Here is a 27,112-nt window from a genome sequence, read left to right as displayed (position 1 = left end):
ATCTGTAAAAGAAACTCTCCAAGGCCGCCTCACGAGAAGGCCACACGCCCACACTGCAGCTTCTTATTCCTTATCATATTCTTGCAAAAGCGTGGCTCGTATGTATGCACCAAGGTCTCTCCGTCTGTGCGAGAAATGAATGAACAATGAAAGTAAAGAAAGTCATCTACCGTCTTCCCCGTGTTGACAGCCATTCACTGACTTTCCCAGCTGGTTTGGTGATTTTTGTTCAGTTATGAGTCTCAAGTGTGTCAGTGTTTGCAGCTGCGCTAACCCCGAGTATCTGTTCTCTTGTGTCCTCTTCAGATCCCCACCTCTCTGAATCTCTGCCCCCCGATCCATCCATCCGTCAGTCGCCTCTGTCGCCCGTCTCTCCAGCATGTCGCTGAAGGTCCAGACCAGCAACGTGACCAACAAGACGGATCCGAAGTCGATCAACTCCCGGGTGTTCATCGGCAATCTGAACACAGCGGTGGTGAAGAAGTCGGACGTGGAGAGCATCTTCTCCAAGTACGGCCGGGTGTTGGGATGCTCCGTGCACAAAGGCTACGCCTTCATCCAGTACGCCAGCGAGAGGCACGCCAGGGGGGCCGTGATCGGGGAGAACGGCAGGGTGCTGGCCGGACAGACACTGGGTGAGTCCAGACTGTTCTCATCCACTGTTAGAGCTAGGAACAGCCAGGAAGCACAGGCCTGAGGAAGTCAGGTGATCAAAGTATAAAGGGACACGAGGAGCGGGTCGGGTTTCATGGACGAGTCAAACAAACGCAGGACTTTCACCCAGGAGTCCCGTGTGAAACCAAGTTTCCATTGATTTATTTGACCTTACTTCTGTTATATAACTTAAGATAAAACATGCACCTTTACATGACATACTTATATTAACCCAAACCACAATCCTTTATTCAACTGAACCATGTGGTTCTGTTGTTCTTGCACAGCGTTGCGATACATTCGTAGGAGAATGCACGATATGAGAAATAACTTCTGTTTAATGTCGTACAAGCTTTCGTATGAGGATAATGTAATTACAGCTCCACTGACAAAGAGTGAAAAGAAAAGTGTGATTGCCAAAATCAAGTTTCACTGATTTACCCTCAAGTCATTGAAGATGAGGTTAATCTACCTGCAGATGGAAATCATGAGGCTTTATTTTCAACATGTGGAGTGCACATTGTGCTTGACATTCAAATGTTCAGGTGGAGTTTTGTTAACTATGTATGTCCTGTTTCACAACAACAAATCTGTAGACGACAAAACATTGTATTTAATTAAAAAGAAGTATATTTCCTGGACTCATTAACTCTGAGGTATCAGAAGATGTCTTCTTACGAAGATGACAATTTCTAAATGAGTGTGTAACTGGTGGTGAAATAGCCTTTTCAATGAATTTATTCATCGGTTAACTGATTCATTTGTTAATTACTAAATCAAATGAGTCTATAGAATGTCAGAGAATAGTGGAAAACATTGTTTTTTATTTTTGGTTCATGCACGATCTCTTTAACGTGCATGGCAAGCTGGATCCTTGCCAAATCACAAGATCACTTGAAACAACTAGAAGGATCCAGATGTCATCCAGGTGTTTCTGCAATGACAACTGCTTTAATGCGTGATTAAAGGAATACAACCCCCCCCCCCCCCGCCTCTAGATACGAATAGGCTGTAAGGAGTCATAAAATGCACATCTGTCAAACTCAAAAACAAAGATTCTTTATGCAACACAGGGATGCACAATGACCACATGACAAACAAAACACAAGCAGTCGTACATTCCTCTCGTGCATTTTTTGAATTTGCATCTTTACTCCAAAAACTCTCACACAATGAAATCCACGGTCCATCAAGCTCGACTGTGCCTGAGCACCAAGCACCACGATGCGAACGCAGAGTCCTCTTCCCGACCCACCGGAGTCCTCCTCCTCACCCACCGGAGTCCTCCTCCCGACCCACCGGAGTCGTCCTCCCGACCCACCGGAGTCCTCCTCCCGACCCACCAGAGTCCTCCTCCTCACCCACCGGAGTCCTCCTCCCGACCCACCGGAGTCCTCCTCCTCACCCACCGGAGTCCTCCTCCCAACCCACCGGAGTCCTCCTCCCGACCCACCGGAGTCCTCCTCCTCACCCACCGGAGTCCTCCTCCCGACCCACCGGAGTCCTCCTCCTCACCCACCGGAGTCCTCCTCCCGACCCACCGGAGTCCCGCGCTCTCTGTTGCGGAGCCAGCATGCAGTTCTGCAGCACAGAATGCAAGATTAGCCGTGGACAGACACGGAGGTGCACACACACACACACACACACACACACACACACACACACACACACACATGTAAACCATGGCATGCCTCTCCTGGCGGCGATTTCCATCTTGTCAGGCTTCCAGTAGATGTGTGTCTGAACCACAGCGGTACGGACCGATCAGCCTCCAGTGAGTCTTCAGAGCTCACAGTCTCAGTAACCACAGTGAAGTTCAGTGAAGTTCAGTGAAGTTCAGAGAACTCGCACAAACTTTGACGACCCCCCGAGCGCCATTACGTCCCTCTCGAGTGTTTACTTACGCGCTCTCTCCCCCACCTTTCCTCCTCCGTGTTACTGCGCAGTAAGACATCAGAGGGGAAATCAGGGTTGAGCGCCGCGTGCCTTTAAGCTGCTCGAGTGTTTTCCGCCGTCTGTCTGTTTCCCCCGGCGGCAGCAGGAAGAGACGAGCAGGTGTGAAGACCTCCACCGGTTTATGTTCAGTCACGGCAGAGCAGCCAGCACGTTTCTCTCATAACCTCCCTCACTGTGTGTGTGTGTGTGTGTGTGTGTGTGTGTGTGTGTGTGTGTGTGTGTGTGCGCTCTGACACAGGAGGTGTGGAGGTCTAAGTGTATACAATGAACGGGAATGTGACAAAATAACACATTCTCACTACCAGTAACTGTGTTCGTTCAAGTTTCTCGCCAAAAAACTACATTTTTACAAGATTACATTTGAACGCATCATGATAAGGTTGTAATTGACCTTCGCCCCATCCTCATTTTGACTGTGTGGAGCTTGAAAAGCACCATAATGTACCTGAATGCAACCTCCGTTTGTTAGCCGCTAGCTCTGCGATCAGCAGGACGGTGCTGGAGAGAGAGAGAGAGACCCGGTCGCTGCGATCATGAGGATGAATCACAACGCCGTGGGCCGAGTTGATCCAAAGGTTGCTGCGCTGTCAGGCGGTGCTGCCAGCTGGCTGCTAACAGCCGACGCCCAACATCAACTATCTGTTCTCTTGCTGATGTAGACAAAGAGTGAGCGTCGCACATTGTTTCACGCAATCCCCCGAATTACAGTATTTAACTGCTTTACGAACTTCAATTTGTAGTCTTGTTTAAGGAGTGACGGTTGTGGATTCTGAGCAATGAAGGGAGTAAATACAGTGCTGTGCTGCATATATGGTTGATGCTAACATTGAGCTGAATGTTCTACTGGTAAAGACCACCAGTAGTGTTGTTTGTTGTGACTTGTTTGTCTGATGCCAGAGAGGTAGGTAGAGAGTTCACCGCTTGTGACAATGTGATGAACTCCGTTTTATACACTAATTGTAAATTTGTTAATTCGTAAAGTCATTTCAACACCACAGTTGTAGAAAAGTTTCATAAAACACCCAAAATGATACAAATGTATTTTGTTGTCCTTTGTGGACAAAGCCACTGAATTAAAGGAAGGATCATTTCTAAAACTCTCTGTTTAAACTATTTTCTGGATGTTTGCGTTCACTCTGCAGCACAGAGACGTCTGTAACACGGAGAGCTGAACAGCTTCTGTACATCCTTAATGCTGCTTTCAACACCATATAACACGAGACAGAAGTGCAAAGCTGGTTTGAACAACGTGTGAAGGACGGGGACAGCTCTGCGTTGATCGGAGACATGTGGAGTCTCCCGAGGGCCTCGTCTCTTCAGCCGATCACGGCCTCGTTCAGCTCACTGTTAGCGTTCATGTGGGGGGGGGGGCATGCTCATCCAGCATGCATTGGATGAGGGGTTCAGACAACAGTCCATCACAGGAACATCCAGTCTTTCCAGTTCATCTAAACTGCTTCTACGTTGTGGGAGGACACTGGAGCACCTGCAAGGACCCGCTTTAACATGTCTGCACCTCCTGAAATAACGTAAAACATGAAGCAGGATGATGGAGCGTCATGTGTTTGAAATGTGAGGGAAGATCAAGGGAAGGAAAAGAACGAGTGAAGATGATAAAAGGATGGATGGATGGACGGATGAGGAGGGAGAAGTGAGTTTTCAGCAGCCAGAGGCTGAAGATTCAAGCCTGTTAACTTCACCGTGAAGGGGAATGTGTGTGTGTGTGTCTCTGTGTGTGTGTGTGTGTGTGTGTGTGTGTGTGTGTGTGTGTGTGTGTGTGTGTGTGTGTGTGTGTGTGTGTGTGTGTGTGTTTGAGGCAGTGATCCAGAACCCTGACCGCAGCCAGGTGTGGAAATGGCAAAAATCCAGTTGCTTGCAAGGACACACACACACACACACACACACTAACGCATCTTCATCCAACCCAAACTGTTATTGACCTCCCCTTTATGACCTAGGCTAAAGATGCAAACACACACACACACACACACACACACACACACACACACACACACACACACACACACACACAGACCACCTGCCAATCCATCTGCCTCAGTGCTTTTTATTCGTCTCCTGCTGGGTCTTGTCTTTCAAAGCGGAGGTCCCTGAACGCAACACAAGCATACTTCATCGACGCCTCTCTGAGCAAACAGTCATTTCAGTATAAAAACATTTGAAGAAATTAGTTTTGTTGAAAGATGGTGGTTTGGGTTGAAGTTACATCATTAGCCTACGTTAATGATGTAACTCGTATACTCTGAGCGTTTCCTTTGCAGTTACTTGAAGGCCTCATGCGTCTCATACATACAGCTACTCGCTGCTCCAAAGATCCATTCCATCCGTGGTTCTGTTCCTCCGTACGTCTCGGATCGTCATGGCAGTCCTGGATATCACACCTGTTCTATGTTGCACTTCAGTATTTAGCCCTTTTATTTCACCTCTTTCATCTGAAGCACTTTGTTGAACTCCTGGTTTTGTGAAGCGCCAAACGATCCTCATTATCGTGTTACTTTTATTGTTCGTCGTGTCAACACAGGAAGTGATTATGTGATAAAAAGGTTGACCGTGTCTCCTAGCATCACCTGGACGTCATCCAGTACAGAGACACACATGTGTTTGATGTTAGAACAGAGGAGTGTGGCAGAGAGACAGTAGAGGAGATTTAATGTGATCCTCATAGAAACCACACACACACACACACACTGCAGCGGAGCAGAGAGCATCACTTAGCAGCCCCTCAGCTGTCATAGCTTTATCCTACACACACACACACACACACACACACACACACACACACACACACACACACACGCTGGCTGAGCCTTCTGGGAAATGTCCCCTCTATTACTCTGTGTGTGTGTGTGTGTGTGTGTGTGTGTGTGTGTGTGTGTGTGTGTGTGTGTGTGCATGCATGTATTCCTCATGTTGTGGGGACACTGTTCACACAGTGACATTGTGGGGACTCGCAGTGCAGGTAAACCATTATGTGTTAGGATGAACACTTAAGGTTAGGCTAAGGTTAGGTTAAGCTTAGGTTAAGGTTTAGTTAAAGGCTAGGTTTAGTTATATGTTAAGGTTAGGTTAAGGTTAGGTTTAGTTGCATGTTAAGGTTAGGTTAATGTGGATCTCTTCTTTACTTAATTTTAACACAAATAACCAATTAAAGTCTCAAACAGAAGAGCTGGACATCAGATTTCTTACTTATAAATGGAGAGTTGTCAGGAGCTGCACTGACAGAAGATGTTGTAAAATGGCTCAACAGCGCCCTCTACTGGAGATCACAAGGCGACACATCATCCACCAGATGTTCCTTTAAACAGTGATCCTCTCTCCACTTATGTGTTCAAGCTTCTTTCTTCTTTTCAGTGCTCAAACATATTTCACTAAATGTTTTTTGGGACTCTGGAGTGTTTGAGCTTGAAGGGACCTTTGATCTTCTTTACTGAGTGGTGAACAGCGCGTTGGGTTTTTGGTTGATTCCCCTCATCGTAGCCGTAAAATGAAACGCTGCTCTTCTGTGTTTCCAGATATCAACATGGCCGGAGAGCCGAGGCCGAACAGACCCAAGATCCTGAAGCGATCGGCCGCCTCCCTCTACAGGTACGCGCTGCCGCTTCATTGGCTGGATTGTTCGGTAGATCGGTGTTTCCGGACCTTCTAAAGAGAAGGCCAACGAGAGAATATTTCACCGACAGACTGAGATGCAAACCACTTTAATTGTAGAGGGCCATGGTTTTAAAACCCGCCTACGCTGGATAACAGCGCCCTGAAGCAGGAGAAGGCCGAGACCTGAAGGTGTGAAACGACACCCTGAAGGAGTCTCAGCTTCTATTTTTAACATCTCAGTCCTCCAAGAACAACGGCTGTCATGAGCATCTAGACCTGCAGGGTTCGTTTGTAGAGGGACAGGATGTCAGATGTCTTTTTACTCTTTAATGATTTGAACTGGTTATTGTTCTGGTGGTGATCAGTTTCAGAGTTTCTCATTAATATCAAAGAGGTGTGATGTGTTTAAACCTGAACAAAGAGGGTTCAGTCTTAGACGTGGACTTTGTCTCTTGTTTCAGAAGATTTCACAAAGGTCATATTATTGTGAAAAATCCCACTTTTTGTTTAAAATACCTGCGTTGATCCTAACAAAGGTTGATGTCTCAAAACCTTTTTAATATAAAAACAATCAATGCTCTTGTGTTGTAATAACTATGAGCATCCTCTCTCATATATGTTAAAGTGGTAAACTAAATATTGTAAAGCATGCATATGAGACACGTTTTTTTAATAATAAAGTCCCAAAACAGCAGCATCTTATGTAGAGCCTCAAAGCGGTTGTTTCAAAAACATTCCCTGAATATTTGAAAGCTGCAATAATCTGAAGACATAAAGGACCGCTGACAGCCTTCAGACATACTATAACTCGTCGTAGCTTTTGTTTTAGCCGGCGGTCTCATATTTAAACCTTCAGAAGAGGTAAACGATGAACTAGAAGCGGCTTAAGAAGATCTAGAGTCCCTTCAGCGATCGCGTGGGCATTACAGAGTCATTTCATTCAATTTGATCTGTTTCAAAATAAAAGGTGCCTGAGGTTTCAGTCTACGTCCATGTTTGTCCAAAGTCCCTCGAGGCATTCCTGAGAGACGTCACATGACTGGGACGCCGTGTTCCTTATGTGTTTATTGTGTTCTTGAGACATTATATGATAAACACATCATATAAGTGATGAAGAACAAAGAACAATACAGTTTACACTGTATTGTTCTTTTATTGCTTCATTTTTGTTTTTTGGAACCTTCTTTGAGGACTTTGTTGTTCATCCTTTATCAATAGTAAAATGTGTTCATAAACGTCACACGTAATATTCATAATTCACGAGGATTCCACTTCTCTTGGTTGTGTTTGTGTTCATGTGTCTGTCTCTGTTTCTGTCTCTGGGGTAACATGAAGTATGTTGTGGTTTCTTCTTTGTCTCCCACACAGTTCGTAATTACTGCCTTTTTTTAATGCGTTTTTGTTCGTATGTGCGACCGTAAACCCAGAACGGTTTCTGTTCCCTCGTGTTGTTTTAAATGCGGTCGCACGCTCGTGTTACGGAGCGTACACTGTTTACTGCACCGTCACTGTGTGCTGCTGTGCTTTCTCCCCCAGCGGCTACGAGTTTGACTACGACTACTACAGAGAAGACTTCTATGACAGGTGAGAGAGAGGATGGGTTCTTGGGGTTCTTGGGGTTCTTCCAGCGTTCTTCTCCGGTTCAGTGCCAGCAGGGCTGCGGTCAGGCTCTGAACACATGGACTCTTGGCTCTGGTGTTTATAGCCATCAGCAGGAGGTTCATCTCAGAGGCCTGTGGCAGAATGTTGTTCAGAGGCCCAATGTGAGTCAAACATGTCGAGCTATGACAATGGTGCAAATGTGGTGTTGAAGCACCGGGGCGGGGGGGGGTTTCAGAGCATCAGTAGCTTCTCTCTGCTGCACAGCCTGCAGGTCTTCATAGCTTCTCTCTGAGGTACAGCCTGCAGGTCTTCATAGCTTCTCTCTGAGGTAAAGTCTGCAGGTCTTCATAGCTTATCTCTGAGGTACAGCCTGCAGGTCTTCATAGCTTCTCTCTGAGGTACAGCCTGCAGGTCTTCATAGCTTCTCTCTGAGGTACAGCCTGCAGGTCTTCATAGCTTCTCTCTGAGGTACAGCCTGCAGGTCTTCATAGCTTCTCTCTGAGGTAAAGTCTGCAGGTCTTCATAGCTTATCTCTGAGGTACAGCCTGCAGGTCTTCATAGCTTCTCTCTGAGGTACAGCCTGCAGGTCTTCATAGCTTCTTTCTGAGGTACAGCCTGCAGGTCTTCATAGCTTCTCTCTGAGGTACAGCCTGCAGGTCTTCATAGCTTCTCTCTGAGGTACAGCCTGCAGGTCTTCATAGCTTCTCTCTGAGGTACAGCCTGCAGGTCTTCATAGCTTCTTTCTGAGGTACAGCCTGCAGGTCTTCATAGCTTCTCTCTGAGGTACAGCCTGCAGGTCTTCATAGCTTCTCTCTGAGGTCCAGCCTGCAGGTCTTCATAGCTTCTCTCTGAGGTACAGCCTGCAGGTCTTCATAGCTTCTCTCTGAGGTACAGCCTGCAGGTCTTCATAGCTTCTCTCTGAGGTACAGTCTGCAGGTCTTCATAGCTTATCTCTGAGGTACAGCCTGCAGGTCTTCATAGCTTCTCTCTGAGGTACAGCCTGCAGGTCTTCATAGCTTCTCTCTGAGGTCCAGCCTGCAGGTCTTCATAGCTTCTCTCTGAGGTCCAGCCTGCAGGTCTTCATAGCTTATCTCTGAGGTACAGCCTGCAGGTCTTCATAGCTTCTCTCTGAGGTACAGCCTGCAGGTCTTCATAGCTTCTCTCTGAGGTCCAGCCTGCAGGTCTTCATAGCTTCTCTCTGAGGTCCAGCCTGCAGGTCTTCATAGCTTCTCTCTGAGGTCCAGTCTGCAGGTCTTCATAGCTTCTCTCTGAGGTATAGCCTGCAGGTCTTCATCCAACAGCTCACTGCTGCTCGTGACTGTTCCTTTACTCTCAGCAACATTTCAAACTAATACAGGAAACGACCGTAGTCTTGTTCACACACTTAAATGCTTTTAATGTGAAGCTGCTGCACAACATGTTTGTTTTGCATAAGCAGTGAGTTAAATGTTGTTTTCAGAAATATATAAATATAAATATTGCAATACTTTCGTCACTGGGCCGTAGGCTCAATCACCGTTGTGTTAATAACTCACTTAGCAATAGATAGTGACTGAACAGACATTAAATTAAATGAAAACATTTTTATTGAAATTAAATTATTAGTTTTAAAAGCAAAGCACCCATCAGCCCAAAACCCACACTCTATAAAACAACGAGCCTTATTAAATTATTAAAGAAAGAACAGAAGAAGAAGGAAATAGAGACTGATTCTTTAGGGAAACACTGTGGAGTCACATGGAATGGGAGTGTGTGTGTGTGTGTGTGTGTGTGTGTGTGTGTGTGTGTGTGTGTGTGTGTGTGTGTGTGTGTGTGTGTGTGTGTGTGTGTGTGTGTCTGTGTGAGGGCTCTGTCACTTGAACATAAACATATGTTGTTTTGGGGGCATTTGCTGAAACAGCTGATGCTGTCATTCTTCTTGGGGAGGGGGGGTAGTCTGACTAAACATTGTTCTCATCCACAGTCGAGTGGAAAATAGAAGTGTTCTTGAAGTGATCTGGAAAACTCGCATTGTAGCTGAAAAGTGCAATTTGCCCTTTTTCTTTATGCAGTTATTCATGTGGCAAATGTAAACGTTGAGCCTCTAGAAGCAGAACAATGACAGAAAAATGGCAGAGAGAACAAAAGAACAGTACACCTACAGACCACAAGCCACAGGTCTCGACTGCCAAGGTGCTGAAGCATTCCTCAACGCTTACATTCACACATAACAGAGAGAAGCCCTGTATGATATTTAATATCTCAGTCTGTCAGTAACTGACCAGCAGCTCTCTGAAGACGCACTCACTTTCACTGTGACTGTGTGTGGAACTCTGGACTGTTTTTGAGGCCTCTTTGCATAGAAACGGGGCCAATTTTACGCCAAATGTCTGCACATCACCGAATTTTAATACGTGTGAACCGGAGCACGGGAGCACAGAGACGGTGCATGCTTGGCAGTGCAGTCAGGGTGTTTCAGCCTCTTTCTGTCTCGTTTGTGCAGGCTTAGCAGCCGCAAAAACCGAGCACTCCTTTTGTGAATTATTTTTGTGAAAATAACTGATTTAAATGGCATCCAAGAACAGCAAGACCCGTTCCAAAGTACTGTTGAACTGGAGAGACAGCGGGACGATTCTCCACGGAATACGTGACCAGGACATGAGCAGTACCTGTCAATCTGAGGAACATCTGGCCAAATCAAACCATTTACATTGACCTCTGCTGCCCCGTCACAGTGTGGGAACTATTAATGTTCCGCCAAGACCAGGTGAAAGTCATCACCAAAGCAAACACTGCTCTGAGGGTGCGTCTGTCTGCCCATCGCTTGAAGTGAGACGAACCCTCGGACCCCTTCATGTGCCGTGAGTCTCCGCTGCTCCTCATGAGAGTTCAGGACTTTGAAACTGAACTTTCAGTTTTTGTAACGCACAAAAAAATACACGTGTGCCAAAAGGAGCACACGTTTTTTAAAAGTGTATGAACTGAGCAGGACAGAGAGTAGAGATGTCCAGCTGAGATGAATCAGCGACGACTCATCCAGATGATCCCAAACGTCAAAACCAACACATGCTTCCGATCTCAAGATGGGATCTTTGAGTTTCACCCTAAGAAAGAAAAACAGGGTTATTCAGTGTCACTGTAGGCAGAGGTTCTTGAAACTGATGAGGTACAGAGGGTTTGTGTTTTGCAAAAAAAGCAACTCTCCCAAAACCTTCCCTGACTCTTGTCACAACACATTACGCTTCATCCGTCTGACATAAAGCGGCCTGATGCAGTGAAGAAGGGTAATCAAGGTTTCTTCATCTCCCATGAAGAAACTTCCATGAGGAAGAGCAGCAGTCTGTTAATTCTCCGAACTACTCATCACCAACAACCACATTGCCTGTGCTCGCACACAGCACGAGGTTCAGCCAGAGAGTCCAACTCTCACGGGAGTTGTTGAGCACACACAACCCACGACCAGAGCTATCGCCACAGCGCCGAGTCAGCGCTAAGGAAAGGTCTGGCTCCAAAACTTCATCACTCCGCTGTTGTATTCCTTTAAACTGATCACGACCGTCTCAGGAGAAGTGAGCCCAGGATGCACCGACGGTGGCCTCGCAAAAGAGAAGGCGTAGATAGCGGAAGAGGAGGAGAATGCAAGCTGTGATAGGCGGCCGATGGCACAATAAAACCCGCGGTCTACGGCCGCTGAGTGGGACCGTTATCCTCTGAAGCTTTCATGACACTTCCCAGTCCGGGGACGCTTCCTGGAACCACTATGATGCCTTTCTGGGCTTGGACCGTCAGTGTAATTTGGCACATCCCTGTCAGGAACAGGCCGCTGCAGAAAAATCAAGTCTCAGAGGAGTATTCACGGATCAGATGTCAGTCTCCGCTCACCTCACCTCCACAGAGGTGGTGAACCCTTTACCTTTACCGGTACCTGCCCTGCTCCAACCAGACCAGCCTCAGTAAATGCTTTATTACTATAATAAGACATTTCTTATGAATGGTTTCTTCAGGATTGGATTTGTTTGTGTGTGACTGAAACCTGGCTGAGAGTCAGGAGAGGTTAGCTCTTCTTCAGAAGTCTCACCACTGGATTGTACCATTTTACTGGACGAGGAGCGGTGGTGCCTGTTTGAAAGAAGAGCTTTAACTGTAGAAAACAGTCGCAGGACTTATTCTATCATTTTGAACTGAATATTCAGCCGGTACACTGCGTTGTGATATACCAACCACCTAAATACAGCCAGGATTTAATCATCTAATCATTGAATTAAGGGTCAGAGAGTTGAACTGTTCGACTGAGCCGTTGGTCAAAGACGCTCTCACGTTGCAGGCGTCTTTTGACATGTTGGACACTTGGTGCAGGTATATTTAGTTTAAATCATTGTTCCAAACCTCTTGTTCTTTTTCATTATATTAATGATGTTCTTAAGCGCTAATCTGGTCGTGTAGATGTTTCTTCAGAAATGTGTGAAAACCGATCAGTCTGGTTGAACCAGCACCATGTAAGCATGTCGTGGTGCAACCATTGATCCAAAAAAATCCAACCTGGACTTCTGATTCCTCACAAATTTTGTGACCAGTTCCTAAAGTTTTCAACTAAGAGGAAATTGAACTTGTCATCTGTTTCTAGACACACGTGGCATTCTTGAGGTTTGCCGGTCTGGTTTTAAACCCCTTCACTGAAAGTGCACTTTTAAAAGTTTGAAACAATCTTTCGTTGGCGACTGACTCTGGAAACTCTGCAGTTATTCTGCTTTCAGGTCTCTCAGTTGCTTCCAGCACAGTTGAATAAAATACCCTCGTCTTTATTTAGGTGACCCCCTAACAAGGAACATCAAGACAGCATAATGGGCACAACGGAGCCCACACTGTCACTAACTGCACTCCCGAAATGAATATTATACATGTTTTGGAAAGATCAATTCCGACAGAAGAGTCAATGAAATTAAGGAACAACACTGTTCCTGCAAAGCAAAAGCAGCATGTGTATACATGCAGTATACCTTAGCTAGCATTGCATAGCAGTGCTAACGCTGGTTTAAAATGTGCCAATTTAGTTTGCTAACGTTAGCTCCACAGATGTTTACCAGAAACACAACATTTTAGATACGCATATCTCTTTCCAATGATTGGATGAGAGACTACGCATCAGAGTCAGAGAGTTGTCAATATTACAATTTAGCGAAGGGTCAATTTGCAGGAAAACAAGGATCAAACAGGCCAAGGAGCAGTTTCATGGACAAACAGCGGAATGTTCTCAACGATTCAAGTCATGTGACCTCAACCTAACTCATTATTAAGACCCGACTAAAAGAAAACGAACTCTGAAACAAGCAGAAGTGAAGACAGCAGCAAACCAGGCCTGACAGCATCAGCAGAGATACATGGCTAATGTGGACACCCCAAACCACCCGTACCTTCCAGAACTATGAGCCTTCATCTTCTGCTAGAACAACCTTCAGTCTTTCCTGGAAGGCTTTAGACACCTGGCTGCAGAACCGTGCTCCCATTCAGCCGTCAGATCACTGGTTGGACGGTGCAGATGATGCCACTTAGGTGAGGGAAAGTAAATGACTATCAGAAGGAAGATAACACAACTTTAATGCAGGACAGATGCACGCTTTGTACACAGCCATGTTGGCTTTCTCACATCCTGGCTCCCAGTCGCCGTTCCAGTTCATCACAACAGCGTTGGATGGAGTTTAGGACGGGACTCCAGTCAAGTTTTTCCAAGCCAAAATTCCTCAGAGGCCTTACCCGAAATGTTGCCACAAAGTTGTCTACAATATAATTTCATGCTTTAGCATCACGATTTCCCTTCATTTATCACTAAAGAGCCATGACCGGTTCATGAAAAACAGACCTGGACCAAAAGCACACAGACCGGGGGGGGGGTCACGTTTAGTATATAGTAAATTGACCAATTACACTCCGTCATTCAATGATCACATCGAACTGTACATGTACAAATGAAGCATTGTCGTGCAGTTTTAGTAAAGTAAATGTGATTATATGCTCAATCTATCCATTTAATTTATCATTATTCAAATGTGTGTAGCAGACACACACACACACACACACACACACACACACACATGAACGGGGGTATTAGCTTTAATACCTGACTGTGAACATGTTTATATCAGCTATGAAGTTGGACTCATGGGAGTCTGAGGCTCGACTCGTTTGGAAGTGGCCTCAAGTGGCCTTTTGAGGAAATGCAGTTTTTGTCATTTCCGCGTTGGCTTGACTTCTCAGCACCGGAATTTAAACCCCTCCAGCACGTTCTGGTGCTACCTTGGGGTCCCCGTCTTGTTTGACGTATACCTGGAGTATCTCCTGATCACCACCTCATCTGGCTCCATTCAGTCTGAAGGAAAGGCGTCGCCGCTCAGCCCTCCTCCAGGTGTGTGAATAGGACTCAACCCGCTGAACTCCTGGCCTCACGCTGGCTGAATTAACCTCTGTACATCCATCCCACCAAATCAAACCCTATACCAGAATTTGAGAAACCCTGCTGAGCTTCACTGTATAAACATCTGTCCTAACAGATGTTGAAACATGCCGAACAGCTTGGTTGCAGACCCCAGGACTGATTTACACCCATCACTGTGATCTGGCAGTCTCCCTCCCCCCCATGTTCAGCCCATGAATGTAATGGTATGATATACTGATATACTGATATACTGTACACGGTGTCTGTACAAGAAGGGGTATTTTTCTTTCTTCTTTCCTCCCCTCCTCTCCTCTCCTTTCATTCCTGTCAACCCTTCTGCGTGTTTCTTTCAGTCTTTTTCTTCTTCGTCCACTCCTTTATTTCTATTCTCAACATCAAAAGCAGCCGGAGCCAGTCCTGAGCCAGTCCTGAGCCAGTTCTGAGCCAGTCCGGATCCGGTCCTGAGCCGGTCCTTAGCCAGTCCGGAGCCAGTCCTGAGCCAGTCCTGAGCCAGTCCTGAGCCAGTCCTGAACTCTGTCATTTTAGGGACAAGGCCACGTGGTTTTTGATTGTTTGTTCAAAGGCCATCGAATAAAACAATGACTTTAAGTCCACAAAAGAAGGAATTTACATTATGGGTTAAGGATGATTTTATTCTTAATACGATACTTTAATATAACTATCAGTGAAATAAATACATTTGTTTATTTTGACAGGACAATTCATTAACGTTTTAGAGGCGGAGCGTTTTGCGTGCACAATTTTGTTGACTTGTAGATCTTGTAAGTTGACTACATAGTTAATATGTACATAGTTTTAATTGTGCTGATAGTTATTTCGTACTTTGTTTTGCCGCTATGCCAACAGACAGAGTTAGTACACTTAAAAGTCCAAGTCTGACCGACGTGAATCAAAGCTGTGTGTCTGTGTTTTAGTGACGTAGATGCAAAGTATACTGACAGGAGGAGCAGGAGGAGGATGGCTGCAGGCTGCATACCATTGTTTGAGGCCAGACTGAGGGGGCGGACATGAAGCTTTGAACGTGTATTCATCTCCTGAAGTATGATCTGTACGGTAAAAAACCAAACACAGCTTTGTCCAAACGGTGAGATTAAATTGCCACGTAGGTCGTTAGCTCTAGGTTCCCTCGACTCCTGTGGAGACATGCTGAGCTGTGGGACTGAAGCACACGACCATCTGGACCTGCGATTATTACAAAAAATAAAAGTTGCTTCTTGTCACGAATGGTTAAAACCCAGCCTGCAGTGGAACACATCTCATTGAGTCTGAAGTAGTGAAGCCAAAGGGAGGGCAGTGTTGTCACAATCGTTCTGTTAAATAACTGTCAGTGTTCCACACACATCTCCAGACCGTCACCAACGTTCATTCCCGGGTTCATTCACAACTTATTACACGTGTTATTGCTTTTTATTAACTGTGACCTAACTTGTAATCTAACCAGAGGTTCAGGTTCCCTGTGTGCCACCAACCACACTGAGACCGGCATATTGAGCAAGGCGTAGAGTTTAATCCGGGTTAGGTTAGGGTTAGGAATAGGTTGTTGTTTGGGTTAAACAAAGTTAAAGTACGCAAGTTACGTGACAAAAACATCAACATTGACTTCTTGTGTCACGCTGGAAAGATGTGCCGTCTCCTGGCTCCGCCCCCCGGTGTGTGATGTAGTCTTTATTTGAAGATAACACCCAAGACATTTCGTGGGATATCTAAACTTTACCGGGCATTATTTTTCATAGGTATTGCTATGAAGGCCGGACAGACACGTTACCCAACTTATGACATTGTTAATATTCATCACTCTATTGTTGAGGGTCACTGCTGGAGCCGATCCCAGCTCACATTGGGCGAGAAGTTGCGTACACCCTGGACAAATGCGTTGCCCAATTCTTGCCATTGTCAGTATACAGTCGGGCTCCGTGATGTCTGGTGTGCGTATGGTCGCAACTTCGACATATTCTCACCCCAATGTGTCAAATACCGCAGTTTGGCCACGAATGGTTCACCAGAAGCAGCGGGGACAGTGAGCTTCACTCTACTGTTCACAACTATCTATCGTTATCAAGACAAAGTTGAAGAGCAGCCTTGTGCTTTACGGTCAAAATATTCATTGATTGTGAAGAGCGACTCTTCATCTGTGTGGTACGGCTGTTTTTCTTGAACACCAGATTGAGAAATAACATGTGTTTCCACAGTTGTGTCATCTGCACAAGATGCTTTGGTCAAATACAGCCGAGGGAAACGCTCTAATAAAGAGAGGTTGTCTGTTTTCTAGAAAGTGTAATTCTCCAGATATTGTGTGAGTCAGATTACCTCAATATTGGCCATTAAACATGCAAAAGCAAGGACAGCGTGGGTGTTGTGTATTAGCTGCAGCTGTGAGGTCAAACAATGTGACATCTCGTCTTGTGACCTGAGAAGAGAATGGTTGATATGAGTCGATATGAGTCGATATGAGTCGATATGAGTCCAGGGCCAACGACGTAGAGAATGAAGCAACTGTTCTGTTGTTTCCAAAGAGCTCCTGCAACACATTTCAACTTAGAGAAGAAAGTTCAGCTGCTGCCTTAAAACCTAGAACACGACATGAAGATAAGCGTCGTTTCAATAAGAAAAGTTGAACAAGTTGTTAAACAAACAACTCACTAAGCTACATTATCAAAGAAGAAGAAGAAGAAAACTCCTCACTATTTAAAGTCCGTCTATACTCTAACTTCTCTTCTCTAACAGTTGTAAGTTAGTTGGACTAATCTTTTTAAATTGTTTCTACTTAAACTTCACACTGAGTCAGAAATAAAACGTTTATTGAACATTGGATGTTGGTACAGTCATAACATAATGTGTGCTAGAGAGTAACTAGTTACATACAAAAATAAATTACAAAATGAATGTAATTGTATTACAACAGTTACATTTAGTTAAAGTACAGTTTCTTCTCAAACTGAAGGTGATCACGAACGGGCTCCTTCAGAATATATTGTTGTCATCGGCAAAAAGTACAATAGACCATTGATTGTGTTGTGTTGCTGTTGATTAACAAGAGGAGATGTTGCGGCACCGGGGGGCAGATTCAGAGCTCCATGTCTGGACCGAACCCGCGGTGGGTTCTACGGTGGCGTGCACAAAGTTCATTCACATCCAGTGCTCGAAGCTTTACTGCCCATGTTTGTTCTAAAAGTAATCAGAAAGTAATAAGTTGCACAACTTTCATGAAGTAATTCAAATTGCTACATCACTTATTACATTTGTAACGGGGTAATCAGTAACCTGGTCCTCACTGATAACCTGGTTATCAACAATATAAAACATCAACGAAGCAGAAAGCTGTTCAAGAAAGACAGATCCTTCAGACGAAGGATATCCAGGGTTAGGGTTATGAATCTATGTGAGAGAGAAGATAGACGATACGCTGAACAGTAACACGTCTGTAGATGTTTCTGCCTCTGATCACAGAGCAGATGTCAACGGTTTCCTCCAAATAAAAGCTGGAGGTGTTAAAGTGAGTCCTGACCACCGTTCAGCCGTGGGTAAAGATCCACACCGTGTCATGTGTCCTCAACAGATTAACGTGAATACGGTCCGTCAGAGGTGAAGCATCACAAAGTAACATTAAACACACTTCTGATGAAACCAAGTCCACGCATCTCTGCTTCTGATATGTTCCAGTGACTCTTGTCTGATGCTTCTCATGGTCTGTTGGATCAGTTCTGAACAGTGTCAGGACACTAAAGTGTCCTCCAAAGGGTTGACATGTCCAGATATGTCTCTGCCAGCATTCAGACTTGAGTCTATATTGTTTTTCACCTTTTTGATGTTTTGTTCAACATGTGGTCCACTCATTACTGTCTCCAGAGAAACAGAACTGCAGAGTAACAGTTTCCTCCCGCCTTGAGATGAGTCAGCAGTCTGTGAGCAACACCATCAAAAGTCTGAGCATTCTAGCTGAGCATCGGTCTGGTTTCTCTTAACGATGGTCCTGAGGATTCTCTGCAGTGTGTATGGAAGTCAAACCATCCTCTCTTCACCGTGTGAGACTACCAAAATACAGTCTATTACCGTTATTATTTATATTCTAATGATGAACCGAAGTGATGTGTTCTACGGCTAATAGCCTAAAGGACTAACGTCTGACAAGCTGCACATTGAAGGCAGACCTTTATTTCTAAAGAAACAGACTATTTAACGGCGCAGGTCTTTGCTTAAACTAAGTCCTGCATCCCCCCGATTCCCTCAACAAAAAGACAGACGAACGTTTCTGATGCTAAAACGTTAAAAAGACTGTAAACAAAGTACACCGTGGTCACATGATTTGACATCACCACCACTAAGCTAAAGTGCCGACAAGTGATCTCAGTGATGACGTTGAGTCGTCTCATTTGTAAGTGTTGGTTCCAGTGACTTTGAGACAAGGGATGCAGAAGTGGAAAAATACTATTTTCTGTGTTTTTAGGACTCAGTCCTGCAGCACTCAATGCCGGTCCAACACAGTTACGCAACAAACAAAACCCACAACAGCACCAGTCCTGTTGAAAGTCCTGTGTGTGCTTTCAGTAAAAAAGACACGGAATACATTTACTCCTGTCTCATTTCAAATGAATCCAGTGAATCCAGTATCGTCGGGATCTTATTAATGTGTAAATATCTCAGAAGAATCCTCTGAAAAGACAGAAGACCAAGCAGCTGTTCTTCTGCTCTGGTCTGTGTTCGATGCACAATTACAGATGAGAGTAAGTGAACGCAACTCTTAAACTAGAAATAAAGAGAGAGAGGGGGTAAAGAGAGAGAGAGAGAGAGAGAGGGTAAAGAGAGAGAAAGAGCGAGAGAGGGTAAAGAGAGAGAGAGCAGTGGGGTAGCACAGATGAAAACCATTATGACAGATGGAAACAGTGGGGTGAAATATTCTATAACAAACGTATTTATTTTCAACACAATAACCTGTTTGGATTCTTCTCACATGAAGCCCGAGGCCTCAGAGGAAATACAATAAGAGAGCAGAACTATTTACATCTTCAGCGCCATCTTTAGTGTCCACTTGTTTCTCTTTCAAAGTGGTGCCAGATAGAGAGAGAGAGAGAGACAGAGAGAGAGAGACAGAGAGAAAGAGAGAGAGATAGAGAGAGACAGAGAGAGAGAGACCACCAACTAACACATCCAGACCAGTGTTGTGTTAACGCAGAGATAGTCCTGGTGGCACCTTGCATGGTGGCCCCCCATCAGTGTGTGATTAGTTGTGAATGATGATATGTAGTACTATATGTAGTACTATATGTAGTACTATAGCGCTTTCAAACACAAGGTTTACAAGTCCATTTACAATTTACCAAACAGCCTCTCCTCACCATGTGACCTCTCCTCTCCTCTTTCATCTTTCCCCCCTTGCTCTCCTCCTCTCTTTCTTTCTTTCCTTTCCTTGTTGCCTCCCTCCTCTCCGCCTCCCCCTCTCCTCGCTCTCTTCAGGTTGTTCGAGTACCACGGCCGGGTGTCTCCGGTCCCTCGGGCGGTGCCCGTCAAACGCCCGCGGGTAGCAGTGCCTCTGGTGCGACGGGTCAAGTCGTTGCCCGTCAAACTGCTGGCGCGTCACGCCGCCGTCCTCGCCACCAGCAACGGCAACAAACAGAGACGTAAGTCTGCTACTCCATTAATAACTCTGACATTCATCGTAGCTGAAAACAACACGATGCAATAACAAATCTTCTTTCTTTAAAGGTTAGCTGTTAAACATTAGCATTAGCTGCATTAGCTGAAGTAGCAACAGTAGGCTAATTCTTTTGGTAAAACTTGAAATGTGTTGTTAGCAGCTTTAGTCAACAGCGTAATAGTTAAAATTGTAGGATTCTGAGTGTAAACATGAGTATAAGTCCAGTATTCTTAAACCACCACATGGCATCAAACTCTCTCTCTCTCTCTCTCTCTCTTTCTCTCTCTCTCTCTCTCTCGCTCTCTCTCTCTCTCTCTCTCTCTCTCTCTCTCTCTCTGTGTGTCTCTCTTCCTTTCCTCACTTCTTTCATCTTCTCTCTTATATTTCTGTTAAACTCCTCCCTTGTGATCCAAATCTTCCTGTCAAACATCTTTCAGGTCTACGCTTCACAGCGGAAGGTTCAAGCGTCACTGCGACTGTCGTCACATTACTTTAGGATTCTGCTCATCAAACTTTCATTTCACATCATGTTCAGAACGTGGATCTGACTCCCGTTCGCTCCTTCTGTTATTATTTCTTTCCAAACAGCAGTTTCTGATTTCTGCAGAGTTTTGACTTGATTGAAAGCTGAAGTAGCTTTACTTGGCAGACTGAATGTTTTTGCAGCTACAGAATGTATTTTGTAGAGATTCACACCACAATTAGGATCGTTAATGAAAATCAAAACTGACAGAACCACCACGGCAGGGTCAGTCCAATGAGAGCGGGATGCAGACGAGGGTGGAACAGTTGAACTTTTGGACTTCGGCTTTGACAGGAGAGAGAGAGAGAGAGAGAGAGAGAGAGAGAGAGAGAGAGAGAGAGAGAGAGACAGAGACAGAGACAGAGAGAGAGAGAGACAGAGACAGAGACAAAGACAGAGAGAGAGAGACATACTGGATTCAAACTGCCCGTGTGAAGAATGGCTCTGGTTTCGTTTTGTATGTTTCTCTTTTTGGAGGAACGTCGTGTGAAATAACAAAGTCTACCTTCTACTCCAATCAGGAGGACGGTGTTACAGCACCTCATTTGCACATTAAACATTTGTATTAGTTTAGCTGTGAACCCTTCAGTTCATAAGGCAGCTCACAGTGACAGCTCCCCCTTCAAAGAGGCCTTTGCTTATAGGACTAGGGTTACTGTAGATATTTCTGTTCCTTTCATGTTTTAACCAGAAGCCTGTCTTCACCAGAAAACAATGACGGAATGTGTCGTTAGTCCAAAGCAAATCATTCATCGATTACAATCTAAGATGGCAGGAACGCTACGTTGATTCAGCAACACTAAACGTTCTAGAAGGAGTTCCTCTTTGACATCATGAGAGACTCAACTGTCAACGTTGTCCTTTTAAACCATGACTTTAATATTGTCATAATCTTAACCAGTGTAGGTTAACCGTATTAACTAATATATCGCCTTCAGATATAAGGCCTCTCAGACTCATTGACACCAAAAAGTCAGAACTCCTGATCCAAGCAGCCACACTTTGAGTGGAGTTTAAACGGTTCCCTCAGGCCTTTAGCTCCTCTTGTCTTCTAAAATGTTTCAAATTTCAGGGAGAATTACATTTTACCCAAAGTGCTTTATAACATCTGACTTTTATTATCTTGTGAGGAGACAAACTCAACTTTAGAGCCAATGCATTGCACAATTTTGATGGACAGGTCATATTTAAAGTGCTTGCCAACATACTAAATGAACATGCCACATCGATCATCCAGTCAGATGAGACCAGGATCTCTCCAGGTGATCCTCTTGTTAACGTCAGACGCTTCTTTTCCACAGACCCACAGTGTGGGAACGCTCGTCCTGTAGAGCCGTGAGTTACATCCTGATGCGCAGAAGACCTTGACCTTATTAGTGAAATAAATACACTTGACTCAGGTAAATCTATATGCAGACGACTTGTTTCTCTCATTTACACAACCAAGAAAAATTTGTCATTCGCTTTGATTGAGAAATGCCAATTCAAGCTACGTCCATGCTAACGTGATGAAATGAGACCGTGTGACTCGTTTGTCAGTTGCTAGTCACCGGAGTTGTTAGTCAGTCAAGTTAATGTCAACCACGCTCTTTTCCTTCAGTGGTTTTAAGACGAAGGCTTGTTTTGACAGACACTATGCATGTGAGGAGTGAAAACTGACGCTCCGTGCAGGACAAGTCCACAGCTTATGCTGAGGGGCACCTAGAGCGTCTCATGTTGAAGCTCAGGGTCACTGGACAAGCGTCTGTGTTTGTTGGATTTGGTTTGATTTACTGCAAGAAAACAACTTTGGCGAGAGGCTGGGAGCTTTAATAACAAGGGGCCACCTTGGCTGTGGACTTGAGGCCCATGGCTTTCTCCTTAAGGCATGAGCACTTTTCATTAACCTTTTCTTACATCTCCATCATACACATTTCAGTATTTACCGAAGTCTTTCAACAGTGCATGTATGAAGGTAGATGACCTCTTTAGATGATATAGCTGCTAGACACAGTATATGAGTCAAATTAATTTACCCTGAAGAAGACAATAGTGCCTCCTTGTGTTTGAACTGGGACCACTTGCTCTTCCAGAAACCTGTGTCTGTGTGTGTGTGTGTGTGTGTGTGTGTGTGTGTGTGTGTGTGTGCGTGCGATTGAATAACTGTCCAGAGACAGATTCCTCACAGCTCGTTTGGACAAAGCACAAAGCTAAGAGAGACGTGGAAACAGATAGAGAAAGAAGGAAAGAAAAGAGGGAGGAAGGAAGGATAATGGATGACAAGAATGCAACAAAGGGTGATGCTGGGAAGGAGAGTAGACAGCAAGAGAAGGAAGGACGGACGAAATGACAACATGACAGGACCTAGAAAGGGACAAGGAAAAGGAAAAGGAGTGAGGGAATTGAACATAAAGAGGAGACGCTGAGAGAGAGAAGAAGGTGAAGTGAAAAGAGAAGGAGAGAGGAATCATAGGAGAGAGAAAAGTGAACAAGAGCAGCAAGACAGCAGAGGACACTCTGATGCAACGATGGAGAAGAGGGGGAGGGGAAAGAAAGGAGACGCACACACACACACACACACACACACACACACACACACACACACACACACAGTTGGGAATATGGTAGTAATTTGAGTTCATTGTAGTGAAACAAAAACAACCACCAGATGTGTTTCATGGCTTCAGTTGTTCTCTGTTGCTACTAATGTACTCATCACTTGGTCTGTCTTTCTCTAATCACCTCTCCTCTCTCAGTGGTTCACCAGAGACGTCTCAATACGTCAATATCAAATAAGTGTTTCTTTTATCCTTCTTTTTTATAAAAATTAAGAACAAACAAAATAAGTCCAAAAACATCACATGGATGCATTATACAGGTAAATCACATGTCCAACATATGATTAATAAAGAAAATAGTAAATAAAACTATTATCCAAACTCTGTTTTATGTTTCCAATGCATCACATCGATTAAATAGACGTTCATTCATTTACTTTATTAAAACCCATAAAGGGAGAACCCTCATTCTCAATGCTGCAGAGGTATGCATGCAGACACAACTTAAATCAAATAGCATTTAGCTTTATCAATTAAAACAACCAACGACAGTTACGGTGACAGCGAGACGAGCGACTAAACCTTGGACTTGTCTCAGCGGTGTTAACGAGGTCAACTCAAACTCTCGTTATGTGGGGCACAGGAACAAAAAGCAGATCTTCCTGACTCTACACCAGAAGCATGCGAGCCATGCCTGTTAGTGGGAACAATGGCTACCAACACTTGCAGAAAGCAGGGTGGGGGGGTCTTTGAGGTTTCTAAATAAACAGGAACAAATGGCGATCCGTCCTCACGTAGACCAGCCAGTTCTTTGGCAAAGTAAGCATTGTCCATAACTCTTCAGAGGCTGGGTGATGTACTGCGTCTAAAAGGTTTGAGACTGGATCTGGCCGCTCCCCCATAAATATCATCTCCGTATCCAATACAGAGAGTGAAACTGCTTCAACAATCCTTTCCTCGTAAATGATGGAACAGATTTATTCCTACAGAGAGCCCAACGTCTGTCTCTGCTTCGTTAACAACGTGCCGATATGGACTTTAAAAACAACACAGAACCAAACGTCTACATCATGCTGAAGGTGCTCTGAGCAGAACACATTTCACAACTTCCACAGTCTGTAAAATACAACAAATACATTTTATGTTTTTCTTAAGAATTAGTTGCAAACTATGTAAAAAAACAGTACCAATAATTCAGATTTCTTTGCAATGCTATGGCCCCACAGCTTATCACATGTTGACAATACAAATAAGGAGCCATCATTTTGATCAAAAGAAAGAGCTTCGGTTATAAACAAGATTAATAACAGTTACAGTACAACACAGTCCATCACTGTGACCCACAGCCGGCTCTCAGTCTGAGTTGGCAAGACTGTTAAATGTGAAATCTGGTATAAATATTCATGGTTCCCAGATGATTCATGACGGATACTTTAGTGATTCCCTGGCCTTTGTTGCTGTCACTTAGAGTTTTCTTCTTCTACACAACTACAATGTAATCGACAGTTTTCCGTAGCACCGACTTGAAGATGTGAAACCACAGGCAAAGGGTTGAACAACAGCAACTGTACGTTGTTCAACCGGAGACCAAAGAACTCCAGCAGGAAGACGACAAAGATGAGCTGAGGCAAAGTCCAGATCAACAAATATCAGACGCAAGAAACCCAAGGCTGGAACGCTAGCCGACATCCGTGAGAGGGGGAGGATACCGAGGGACAGGTGACACCAAACGGGGCGGGGCAGGCGGACGCAAAGGCGGGAAACGGAGGTATCGAGACGTGAGGTATCTGAGGAGCGGGGCGGGGCATAACGATGAAGCAGCTAACTGATGCTATCAGTACATACTGACTGAGTAGGTAGTATGCGCCTGAGTCCATGGCTGCAGCAGAACAATCTCTTTTGCTAAAGAAAGTTCCAGAGAATGAACGCGTCCGCCATGAGAAGAGCTCCTCGAACTCTCTAAACGCTACAGAAAGGTGCTTCAGTGCTTCCTCTCTTATCTCCTTCAGCATAGGGAACACTGGAGCATGCTTTACCGTAAAGGAAAGGAGTTCATGCCGTCCCACAATTGCTTGCGGCTGCAACATTTAGAGCTCAGGAGCATTAGGCTGTCGACATCCGCCGTTGCTGTTTAATTGTACACTGTGTGTAACTTAAACACATTCTCAGGAAAGGACATTCAGGAATCCTCCTTTTAATTTCATTGTGTTGAGTTTGTTATTGTTCTCATTTTCACAACAGCGAATATAAAAACATAAGTACGGTCTGATTCTCAGTTCTCTCCACATCCTTCCTTGAACTCGTGACATGTTCCATAGAGTTCAAGGAGGAGCGGTTAGGACGAGACGTTTGAACATCTCTTTTGGTGATTACAGTGAATTCCTCCTGCCCGTTGTTTAAGTGCATTGTGGTAAAATGATTTCATGGCTCGCTTTTGATCCATTAGTCACACTGGAGAATCTGAAGAACGTTGTTTCTGAACCCAGTGAATGTCTTTCAGGATCAAGCTCTGGTCTAATAAAAGATGGACATCATAATCTATCATCACCTCCACAAAACTCCAGAAACATCATCATGTTTCAAAGAGTCTGACCTTCTACAAGACAAAGGTCGGCTTCTCCCTCTGCAGACTTGTTAACCAGACGCTAACGTCTCCCTCTCACTCTCTCCCCTCCCTCTCTCTCTCTCTCTCTCTCTCTCTCTCTCTCTCTCTCTCTCTCTCTCTCTCTCTGTCTCTCTCTCCCTCTCTCTCTCTGTCTCTCTCTCTCTGTCTCTCTGTCTCTCACTCTCTTTCTCTCTCTCTCTCTCTCTCTGTCTCTCTCTCTCTCTCTCTCTCTCCCTCTCTCTCTGTCTCTCTCTCTCTCTCTCTCTCTCTCCCTCTCTCTCTCTCTCTCTCTCTCTCTCTCTCTCTGTCTCTCTCTCTCTCTCTATCTCTCTCTCTGTCTCTCTCTCTCTGTCTCTCTCGCTCTCTCTCTCTCTCTCTCTCTCTCTCTCTCTCTCTCTCTCTCTCCATCAGCAGTGAAAGGTGCAGAGCTTCAGGCGATCAAGTCAGAGTTGACTCAGATTAAAGCCAACATCGAAGCGTTGCTGGGCAGACTGGAGCAGATCACAGAAGACACACACATCACCTCCTCAGGTGACACACGCACACACACACACACATCCAACATTGATTTTGAGTTTTAGTTAGCCTAAACCAAGACATATATACAGTATATATATATATATATATATATATATATATATATATATATACAGTATATATATACTGTATATATGTGATGTTTGTGGTATTGATATGTAATACATAGAATACTGTTCTGCCACATATATATGAAACTATATAATATGTCAGTCTAATCTAGTCAGTTTTTGAGTTTGAAACTCTTGATAAATAAAGACGTTTTATGTAACACATGTTCTTTCATATTTGATGCTGTACTTAGATTTAGAGCCGGGCTTCAACAGTTCACTTCCTGATGACACGGTCTCTGGTCTCTGGGAGACACGTGTGCTTCTCAGCTTCCTGGAGACACAAATGGAATTGTCACATCAAGAGAAATAAGCAGGAAAGAACATGAAATATGACTGTCCTCATTGATGTTACTCTCTGCGCTGTCTTCTGAAGACACGCTTGGCTCATTTGATGTTTCAATGAAACAGTCACCGAGGCCACGCACATTATTTTATTATTTCAGTATAAACCAGGCCCAGCCGTGATGAAATACGAGCTAAAATAAAGTAATTCTGCCAACGGAAAAATGGAAAAATCATCATGTGCAAGGAAAAGTATGCCGCGGTATGAATACAAGAAAAACAACAGAACAGAAGTACTTTCATGGGAGTAAGGTCAGGCTCTTTAGCGAGACAATAATAATAATAATAATAATAATAACAATAATTCTTTATTTATCGTCATCTGCTTACAAATCACAAAGAAGCCATACGACGTGATGAAGTTAAACTGTCCTGTTAAAACATAAAAGAATCTGAATATGTGACTGACATACAAACAGATGGTACAACATGCTTGATGCACACTCAGTAAATGAAACAAAGCACTACATGAATCTGCATATAAGGTGCAATGACATGTGAGTGAGCTGTGGGAAGAAGAGAGACTTCTTCTTCAGTGGTGTTTCCCAGAGAGCAGAGCAGCAGAGACAGTC

The 27,112-nt window shown here is 44.5% G+C and overlaps 1 protein-coding gene across 1 annotated transcript in view; it reads left to right on the top strand.

Annotated features, from left to right (window-relative positions):
• raly (RALY heterogeneous nuclear ribonucleoprotein) overlaps nt 1-27,112 on the top strand; it is a 99,474-nt gene that overhangs the window by 54,221 nt on the left and 18,141 nt on the right. Inside the window, exons 2-6 of the mRNA XM_068704511.1 lie at nt 307-635; nt 6,141-6,213; nt 7,756-7,803; nt 19,703-19,866; nt 25,960-26,079. Of these exons, the coding sequence (XP_068560612.1) occupies nt 380-635; nt 6,141-6,213; nt 7,756-7,803; nt 19,703-19,866; nt 25,960-26,079 (661 nt within the window). The 5' untranslated portion in view covers nt 307-379. The remainder of the gene's footprint in view (nt 1-306; nt 636-6,140; nt 6,214-7,755; nt 7,804-19,702; nt 19,867-25,959; nt 26,080-27,112) is intronic.

The sequence above is a fragment of the Cebidichthys violaceus genome, unplaced genomic scaffold, assembly GCF_023349555.1.
Source record: "Cebidichthys violaceus isolate CVI_PGR_0920_01 unplaced genomic scaffold, fCebVio1.0.p SCAF_93, whole genome shotgun sequence".
Classification (NCBI taxonomy): domain Eukaryota; kingdom Metazoa; phylum Chordata; class Actinopteri; order Perciformes; family Stichaeidae; genus Cebidichthys; species Cebidichthys violaceus.
Note: the sequence above shows the minus strand (reverse complement) of the source record. Positions and strands in the feature narration are given on the sequence as shown.